The 10026-nt window shown below is 39.8% G+C and overlaps 1 protein-coding gene across 1 annotated transcript in view; it reads left to right on the forward strand.

Moving 5' to 3' along the window:
* Window positions 1-9044, forward strand: part of LOC141796931 (plasmanylethanolamine desaturase 1) — a 52676-nt gene extending 43632 nt beyond the window's left edge. Inside the window, exons 5-6 of the mRNA XM_074678271.1 lie at window positions 1428-1640; window positions 7477-9044. Of these exons, the coding sequence (XP_074534372.1) occupies window positions 1428-1640; window positions 7477-7601 (338 nt within the window). The 3' untranslated portion in view covers window positions 7602-9044. The remainder of the gene's footprint in view (window positions 1-1427; window positions 1641-7476) is intronic.
* The last annotated feature ends 982 nt before the right edge of the window (window positions 9045-10026 follow it).

A 10026-nucleotide genomic window follows, 5' to 3' on the forward strand; every position in this document is an offset into this window, starting at 1 on the left:
AAGCATGCCCAAAACAAGCTCCAAATACCTGGGGTCATGATTGTTTCCATTAACACAGTTCTGTGTGTGACGTTAATGTTTAACTGATCATGTGAATAACTTCAGGAACATGAGCAGTTCACATTGCAGTCCACAGACAGGCCACACAAAAAATGTACAAAAATGAACAACCAAACAAAAAGTTGGGTTTGAGCAATAAATCAGAATTTGAGCATTGAGGCCTGCAGTGTGAACACAGCCAAAGTGGCAGCCCTCTGGTCCTGTACCCTTCATTGCCCTCATTTTCCTTTTCCTTTCCCTCTTTTTGATTTCAAAAAAGAAAGTCATACAATGTGATTTACTGCATAAGGGTTGTTTTATAGACTGAAAATGGACTGACCAACTACTTTACTAAATCTGACTTTTCTTCAAAATAAGGTCAAAATTAAAGAGAGACAATTCAGCAGAAGAATTTCATATTTTGTGCTGGTCTTACCTCCAACTATGTTTTGTTTCAGTGTCCCTTTTCTTCCTCCATAGCTTTACAGCTTTTAATGGCCTTTCACGGTGTGAAGTTGTGGCCTGTATCTTTTTCGAAATCCATTACATTAAAATATGATGCTCTCCTGCTGCTGTTATAGTGTGACTTTCTCAGTAAGCCTAACCTTCATCTAAATATCACATCAATACACAGCACACTATATGTCCGCTCCCTGGATGAATTTGTAACAACGCTGCTTTGTTTTTTAAGGACATAACAATTCTTTAAACATTCAAAAGGGAATAGGAAGATGTTTTGGAGTTACTTTGATGATCACTTGTTCAACTAACAACAGAATTTGCAGAAGTCTTTTTCATTTGTGATGACACACAGGTGAAGAGTGTGTCACCCCTGACTGATGGACTTAAATGTTTCTCATGTTGCCTGCAGTGCTGGGGTGTCAGCGCTGTGATGAACAGTGTGAACAATGTGAGAAAAGTCAAATATACTGATGTCAGATTTCTGCTCTCTGCTTGGCCTCTCTTCCTGGTGAACAGTCGGTAATCTTTAAAAAACACTGTGATACATCGTGTCATTTTCACTTTGTGTCACACTGCAGATTATTTTTACCCTCTCTCCTCATCTTCCCACTTGTCTGTCTTTGTCTTCCCCTGCTGCCACTCTTCCCCATCTCTCTGTCTTCTTTCTCTTCTTTCCCCCGTTCCTCTTCCTCCCCCTCTGTCTCTTCATCTCTCCGAGGCTCCTGCCAGCATCCTCGCAGTGGGAGTACTACGCCTTCATGCTGGCCCTGTTCATTACATTAAACAGTTTGATCAATTATTCTATTAACTTTACTCGCTCCCTTTCTTTCTTTCTTTCTTTCTTTCTTTCTTTCTTTCTTTCTTTCTTTCTTTCTTTCTTTCTTTCTTTCTTTCTTTCTTTCTTTCTGTCTTCTGTCACCTTTCAGAGGCCTTGGCGGCGTCCTATCCCTGGGACTGCTACGTCTTTGCCCTGGCCGTTTTCGTAACGTTGACTAATCAGATACACAAGTGGAGCCATTCCTACTTCGGCCTGCCACGCTGGGTCACGCTGCTTCAGGACTGGCATCTGGTGTTGCCACGGAAACATCATCGAATCCACCATGTCTCGCCACATGAGACGTACTACTGTATTACCACAGGTGAGAATTAGAACCATGGCCTGTTGCTAGTGTACCTGCAGGGTTACCATGATCAGAAGGTCTGAGTCTTACACTCCTTTGTCATCAGTACGGTTATTTTAAATTCATCTTAACAACACAGAGGCTCACAAAATACATATATAGCTGAGCTGACCATTGCACCTGATGTGTTTCACAAATATTAAAACTCATTTTTGAGTTCACCCAAGATCTTATGTCACCTTTTATTTCCTTTCCAGTATTTTACTTTCAAATTACAAATCAATGTGCTATCTTGGTGTTGTATCAGTCTGAACAAAGTTGTGTTCTCATGTGATCTCTATTTCAGAGTAAGAGCTCAAAATGTACACTATACTGTAAATCACTCATCAAATGCATAGCATTTAAACTTAAACAGGGACAAAAGTAAGTGTAATAAGGTATAAATCTTTCATGACCAATGTAAGTCTTAGGGTTATTAAACTCTCAATCTGAGCAACACCCATTTTTTTCATGTAATAAAATGCACCTCCTTGGACTAAATCTGCCATTTCTTTTAAACAACCACCAAGATTTGTATTTCAGTGGATATGTGTTGCAATTACACATTAGTACATATTGCAGTGTCATAGCATGCTTTGTATTTTAGTGCAGAACACAGAGTATTTGGACAGTTTGCTTCCAGCTGGGACAACTTCTTCAAACATAAACAAGTTTAATGATTCACAGAAAATGTTTGAACTGGATAAGTTTAGAAAATAGCGATAACCTTTTGGTCAGGACTAATTTTTTGCTCCTGTGGGCAATTTCACAAAAATAACTTGCTTATTTTCACTAAGAATATGGAACTGAAATAAAGTCTGAGACCCAGAGCCACAAAAATTACCGTGGTACTACAAAGAGCCTCATCACACACGTGGTCTTACGAAGCACTTCCTCTTAAACATAAACAAAATGACATAAAAAGAAAATCAATACATTTCCATCTATCTATCTATCTATCTATCTATCTATCTATCTATCTATCTATCTATCTATCTATCTATCTATCTATCTATCTATCTATCTATCTATCTATCTATCTATCTATCTATCTATCTATTGAGATAGCTATGAGCAAATGTGATTGAGGAAAGCACATGTAGAGAAGAGAAACTGAAACTTAAGTATAAATCTCATCAGCCATGTATTGATCAGTACTGATCCCAACATAGGCATCAATATATCAATATTTTAGATTGATCATCACACCAATACTCACAACTATATATAGATCTATATATATTTTTTTAGGAATGGATCAAAGAGCTGCACACTGAAAGGCAAAGGGCCACAGGTTGGCCAAACTAGCATCATCTGACTTCTTTACTTGCGTGGCAGAAAAAGTTGTAAAGTAAAATCACCATCCTCTCCAAGAACTACTCCAGCGATGATGGCTTTTGTAGTCTTTGTCAATGATAAAGTGAACGTATTGAAGAAGACAGCTTCAGTCTCTCTGGCTCTGTTGCCTCTATCCACAGCGCTGAGGAACACACAGTTCAAAGCCTGTGCTGCACCCATCGGCTGCTGCTTTTTGACTTGTTCCTGACTGAATTGTTCGGCAAAATGCTCTGAAAGTGCTTCCATATGTACTCACATAATTATCTATTGATGTTTTCTTACCTCTAAGTCCAACATAATCAGCTTAGTGGAACAGAGGATTTGCAGAAGTACCTGTTGGGTGACCTTGGCTTTCCAGGTCAAGTCTACCAAAGTTTGTGTGCATGTTTGTCGTGTCATTTGGTGGGAGGTTGCGTACTGCCATCGCTGACCACATCAGAGAGCTAAGGTGAAGGCAAAGAAATGAAGTGTATTTGATCAGATAAAATCATTTAGGGACTGTCCCACCTGAAATGAACCTGTGTTTGGTTTTCGCTTTGTTCTATCACAGCATCAGGACACATAAGGACAGGTTGACTTCTGAGGTTTTTCATTGTGTATCAAGTGGGCGGCCATTTTAGATCTCCATAATTGCAGCTGATGACTCCAGAATAATTTCGCTTACAATCCTCAGTAGATTGGGACAAAATGGCGGTTGTGTCTGTCTTTCTGTTGGTTCCTTATAAATAACTAAAAGACAATGTTCTGTTTGCGTGCGTGTGTGTCTTCAGAGACTCGAGGCCTCCGTAACAGATACACATTCAGTATTCTGCATGCATCTGGGTGAGAGGGAGAGAGGGAGGGAGAGGAAAGAGGGAGGATACACAAGGGGGACAGGGTTTGTACGTCACCCTGCGCCCCTGCGGACGACAGATGTGTGTGAGTAAGTTGAAGGGGGGTGGCGCCGGGAAAGTGAGTGCTTATACACGCGCACCCTCACTTACATCTGCATACTGGAGCATCTGTGTGTTTACTAGTCTTTTTGACCTCCCCTTGGTCTCTAACCTGTGTGTGTGTGTGTGTGGCAGGAGGTGGGTTGGTGGCAGTAGGAGACCCACAGGGGACAGCGATGGCCCCCACTCCCCCAGCCTGCCTGCCTGGGCCAGGCTTGGATTCCACTGGGGCCCGCCTAGCTGCCTTTGTGTTCGCCACCGGCTGACAATCCCCATGTATATTTAATGCTAACCTGCTGTCTGTTCTAACAAATAGGACTTCACAGGCAGAGGGGTGGAGGACAGGGGGTGGGGGGGAGGCAACGAGAGGATGGAGAGGAAGCAGGGATTTCGAGTAAAAATGAGGAGAGTGTGGTAAAAGAAGGACAATCAGGAGAGAAAAAGGGAAAGAAAGTGAAATTAAACAAAACCTCGGGCTGCTTTACCAACTTTCACCTGGAAGAGGGTCACTGGAGGGACACACACACACATACACAACCCTGCAGGTAAAGCATGCACCCTAAGCAAACACATCATGGGTAGAAGCGTATGAGCATCAGACAGGAGTAGCCTAAGTCCACACGGCCCATGTGGATGTCGCTATTAGCTTCTCGTCAGTGTGTGTATGTGTGTGTGTGGTGTCATTGACCGTGTGGGCTTAAAAAGTTCAACAACGATTCAGAGAGTGCTCCTCTCTCCATACAATAGCACAGATGGTGTGTTTGTGTGTCTGGATAATAGTTAAAAGGATTTTCATCTCTAATGTCAGGGGACTGCTTGGCTGCATCTTGAACATGTGTGTGTAATGTGCTCAGCATAGGTGTGTGTATGTCAGAGCAGTGTGTGTGTGTGTGTACTGAGACTATTGTACAGTCATGCATGTATGCATCTGAACATGTAAATGTACTTTGGCCTGCAGCCATACATACATTTATGTATTTATCTTAAACATACAGTCGATGGAGTGCTGTAAGAGGTTTGGAGACCATAGAGAATGAAGACTGAGAAGTGTATGTGAGTGAGTGTGTTTCTGCAGTTGTGTGTTTCTTGGTGTTAGTTGAGGCTAAAAAGGTCCCTTGGGAGGATCCCACATCCCCTCACTCCTCTGAAATCCAGTCTGTCTATGATGACGAGAGTGAGACCCAGGGTTATATTTGTGGATAGTAGAAGAGAGGATGAGGATGCAGATGGGAATAACGTAAAGAAAGAAAGACAAGGATAAAGTGGAGAGAAAGTTAAGGACCCTGCGGGACACAGACATAAAATACTGTCATACAGCAACAAGCACAATATGGGGCCCATGATGGACTGGTCTGTCTCAAACACTCAGGTTTATACTTCAGTGTCAAATCCAGATCATTGCATACCTGCTGACTGAGCTGCTCATTGTTTGACGGCACAGCAAACAGCCTGGCAGGACAGGCCCTTGGGTGTTCAGTGAATTCAAATTCACAGCAGGACTATGACCAGGTAACACACCTTTACTTCACCTGACAGTGTTTAAAGATGACTAAAGATAAGAAAGACAAGTCATGACATTTGTAAAAGTAACAAAACTGGAGTGGGGCGTCCCTGTTAGCTTGCACGTTTCCCGGGCTAACAGGGAAGTTTGAATAATTTCACCCAGAGTAACATTTTTAAACCCTGGCTTTACATCAGTATTTTTAAAATGTATTTTTGTGGAATAAAAATAGTTTTCTTGGATGAATGAATGTCAGTTCAGAGCAGCTTTAATCAGACTAAAATCCAAAGATGTGAGTGTCCGTCCTGAAAAAAAATTAAATGTAACAAAACATTTATGAGTCATTTTTAGTAAAATTGATCTTACTAGAATTAATATGAGCTCACCTGAAAAGTCCAGAAAAACATCCAATACAAGATACTAAAATATGACAATGATGCGTGAATTGAAAAAAAAAAAAAAAAAAAAAATATATATATATATATATATATATATATATATATATGCAAATCCGTGTAGAATGAAAAAAGAATGCTTGTCATGTTTTATGAAACTAGAATAATGCCTTAGTAAAAGAAAATAAACTATATTTTTCCTACCACACTTGAAGATTTTTTTTTTACTCTTTACAAGAAACTCAGGTGTCTTTTTTCACTCAGTACCTTGAAATGAGACATTTTTTCTGTACTTGTCAGGTGAATGTGAGTCACATAGAATCTTTAAAAGCATTTAAAAAAAAAGACATAACTAATGGCTCAGATTTCAGTTCTTGCAATGCATCAAAAACTTAAGTCACACTTTTTATTTCAGTCTTTGAGACAAATATGAAGCATGTCACATTTATTGATGGGGACATAATCAGTATATTCCATACATCATCAAAGACATTTTATGAATTACTTGCCTTTAACTGGTGTAGATTCAAAACACTCATTTATGCTAAAAAAATGACAGTGACGGAAAAAAATTAAAGCAGAATGACAAATTGGACATGGGGGGAAGTGCTAACGATACTCGACAGCAGCCTGATGAGGCATCTAAAGACAGTTTGTTTATACTTCAGAATTTGCCTCTGGAGCCATCAGCCCATGTCAGTTATTTAAAAGTGATTTTAATCTGCACAATTAATCAGCCGATTAGTCGATCAGTTTATCTGTTCTCACACACTTTCAATTCTTCAACAGAAGAGATTTATATGAATGTGAGTGAAACACTCAGGTACACCAAGTTTATTTGGCAACAAGGCAGGTGCAAATATTTCATCTTAAAATCTAAAAGAAAGAAAAACAAACTACTTGTTCTTTACACCTGCAGTACTCAAGAGCCTACAGGGGGCTGCTGTCCTCAAAATTGCTGTTTTAAAAGCTTAATGATTCCCCAACTGTCGAGCGTTGCCACAACACAAAGTGAAAATATATTAACATGTCAGTTACTTGACTTTGTTACCAAACTGCAGCATCCTGTCAGCCTCAATCATTTTGTATTTAAGGTGTATTAGAAGATGTAAGGTTGTTGATGAAGTTGTTAAAGGAAAACAAAAAGGTGAACGTCACCAGCCGAGCATCGAGGTTTGAAAATGCAGCTGTCATAGCATCACTGACCCTGATATAGACATAAAGGTAGACCTGGTGCAGATTCAGAGCAGATCCATGTGGGATAACGTGAAAATAGTTTCATATTCATTGTGGAATGACATTAAATAACCCCTCAACTACTATCAAACAACAGCTAATGTAAGAATTCAAACTAAACTGGAATTCTCTCTGAACTTTCACACCTGACACATTATTACACGGCTCTATGTTATCCTAGCTGACAGTGCTTTCTTAGCTAACAGGGAGATTGTGAAACAGTTAAACTGAAATGATATCTGCCTGATCCCAGCTTTTGGGTCTTCAGATGTATAACCTGAAGTAGACAATTTTCCCCCTCATTGAGTTTTTCACAGCCCTGGTGACTGTTAAGACCATGTATTGACAGTTCATTCTACCACTTCCTGAATCTCTTCTGACTGACGTGTCCTTTTCTGTCCCTCCTTGTCCAGGCTGGTGTAACTATCCACTGGACCAGCTGGGCTTTTGGAGGCGGATGGAGCAGCTGATCCAACGACTCACAGGGCAGAAACCACGCTCAGATGACCTGGCGTGGGCCAAGAAGACTGACAGATAAACACACCTAAGGACAGAGGGGCACACCTGCTTGCGGATGCAAACTTAAAAAAAAGATTAATATTGAAAACACACATTCACCTACATGTTACCTACGTCTTTATGCTTCCTGCTTTTTGCTAGAGGGCGTACATTCAAAGAAACTGTTTTTGCAAAAAAAAAAAAGAAAAAATCAAATAAGGTTTAAGTGATTATTTTTTCGTGCTTCAGTCTGTTCTTTCACAAGCTTTGAAAGCAAAAAACAAAAACACTCTGCTGTAACAGCTGGTCAGCTTGTAGTCCTGTTAACCAATGATGTGTGGTGATGTGGTGGTGTGTAGGTGTAGGAGGTTTCTGGAGGTTGGGCTCTCCAGGAGTGACACCACGCTGCCTGCTGCAGGCAGCTTCTTACACCACACACAATACACACACACACACACACACACACACACACACACACACACACACACACACACACACATACACACACACACACACACACACACACACACACACACACACACACACACACACACACACACACACACACACACACAAAGTAGTCTGACAGTCAAATATTTACCTACGTCTGCTCTGATTTCATGGTGTCTTTTCTTTTTTGAATAGCATTCGATTTCAAGGCAGCATCTTGAAATGTTTTCACACAAAAAGGAGTCAGATGATTGTGTGCTTAGATTAAAGGATAGAGAAAGCTGTATCATTCCTCTTTTGTAACTGTGAAATTTATTTACAAGCTAAACCAGGCAACAAAAAGTAGGTACAATAAATAAAACTGGCTTCTTTAATCTTTACAAACAGCATTATTCTTCACTAACGTCAGCTTGTGAGCTGCAGATGCACTCGCTTACCTGCTGCTCTTTTCAAGTGAAATCATTCTTCATAAGAAAAACATTTTAAAACCATGTTATCCACTTTAAACTTAATGTGAAACTTTTTTTCATTAATGACTTTTCATCCATTTTGAGATTTTAGGTTTGCTGCTTCATTTCATTTAAACACAGGGGAGTTTGAATTAAAGCACTTATGATAAGTTATTTGAAGCATAGAAACATTTAATCTTTTGCACTCTGTGATTATAAGATAGGCAGCTAGACTTGTATGTTTCCAGACTACAGCTAGATTTAATGATGTAGACAGAAAATGGAAAGATAATTGTCGTCTGATTCCAATATTTCTTTTCCAGACAGCAGCTGAGTTTATGAATGCGGTATGAGAGGAAATGAAGACACCAACAATTCAGTGCTAACATCTTTGAAAGTGTTCACACCTCTTTGCTGAGTGTTAGTTAAAAGATCAATATCATCTCATATCAGGATGAATAATTGAAGGATCACACACTTTGTTTAGGCAGGAAACGGGCAGGGAGCCTGACTTGCAAACAAAGTCACACCACATCTTGACAGTTCACCATTTATCATATCTGTTTGTTCAATTTGTGCAAAAATATTTAACTTTAAATGGGCCAGTCTCGCTTTGTCTTCCTCTTTTCTGTTCAAAGTGTGAGATACTGATGTAGCTTCATACTTGGCACAAAGATATTAGCATATCAATCTTCTGACCCAGCTCTCAGCAGAAAGAGGAAAAGCATCTTTTAAAACATGCCTGGCAGGTTTTGTAGTTCAACATAAGTCATAAACGCAGAATTCAAGATGAAATGGAGAAAGTCTGGCATGAAGTTTGGATGGGAAGCGGATGTTTCTACATGAACCTGAGTCTTTTTTCTCTGTTAAACAAAGTGGCACAGACAGACAGCAGCTCAACCTTTTACCATGTGTGTTTCCTCCTCTCTGTACCTGTGCCATGCCTGCAGACAGAAATCTTTTCAGCTCTAGCTCTTTTTCTTGGAGGATGCTTTTGGCTGCCCCAAAGGCCAAAAAATAAGTACTACATGTTTTATCATTTGCTTTTCACTACCACACTGGAAACCTCGGGGCAGGATAACTTTGCTGGTTAATGCCTCCTAGTCCTGCCTTCTTTACACATTTTGCATCACAAGAAATCCAGCGTTCAGAACAGACAACCTGTAGCCCATCCAGATCACTAAAAGACTACTTCTGCCAATTTATGAAAAGTGGATCTTGTCTTTTACCCTTATAAAGTACTCTGTCATGAGCGGATGCAGTCATACCAGCTTTGATCTATCCCTCTGTTCAAAATCCTCCTGCTGAAAATACATAGAAGTCTCATCTCTTTATCCAGCTTGAAGACAAAGACCTGACAAACTCTAAAACTAAAACAAGAAAGAAAGAAAGATCTATTTCAAAAATCTTGCCTAGATTCACACATTATTTTCCCAGCTGACAAGAAAATGAAGATTCGTGGAGTGGCTTTAACAAAGAGAGATTTTTTCAGCAAAAAACTTGCCATCAAGTCGCACAGAGCAAAAATAAAAAGAAGTTAAATAAAAAATGTAAAAAAAATATGTG

This window comes from Halichoeres trimaculatus, unplaced genomic scaffold, assembly GCF_033239565.1.
Source record: "Halichoeres trimaculatus isolate MK-OKI-2021-1 unplaced genomic scaffold, fHalTri1.1 fHalTri1_scaffold_10, whole genome shotgun sequence".
NCBI classification, from domain to species: domain Eukaryota; kingdom Metazoa; phylum Chordata; class Actinopteri; order Labriformes; family Labridae; genus Halichoeres; species Halichoeres trimaculatus.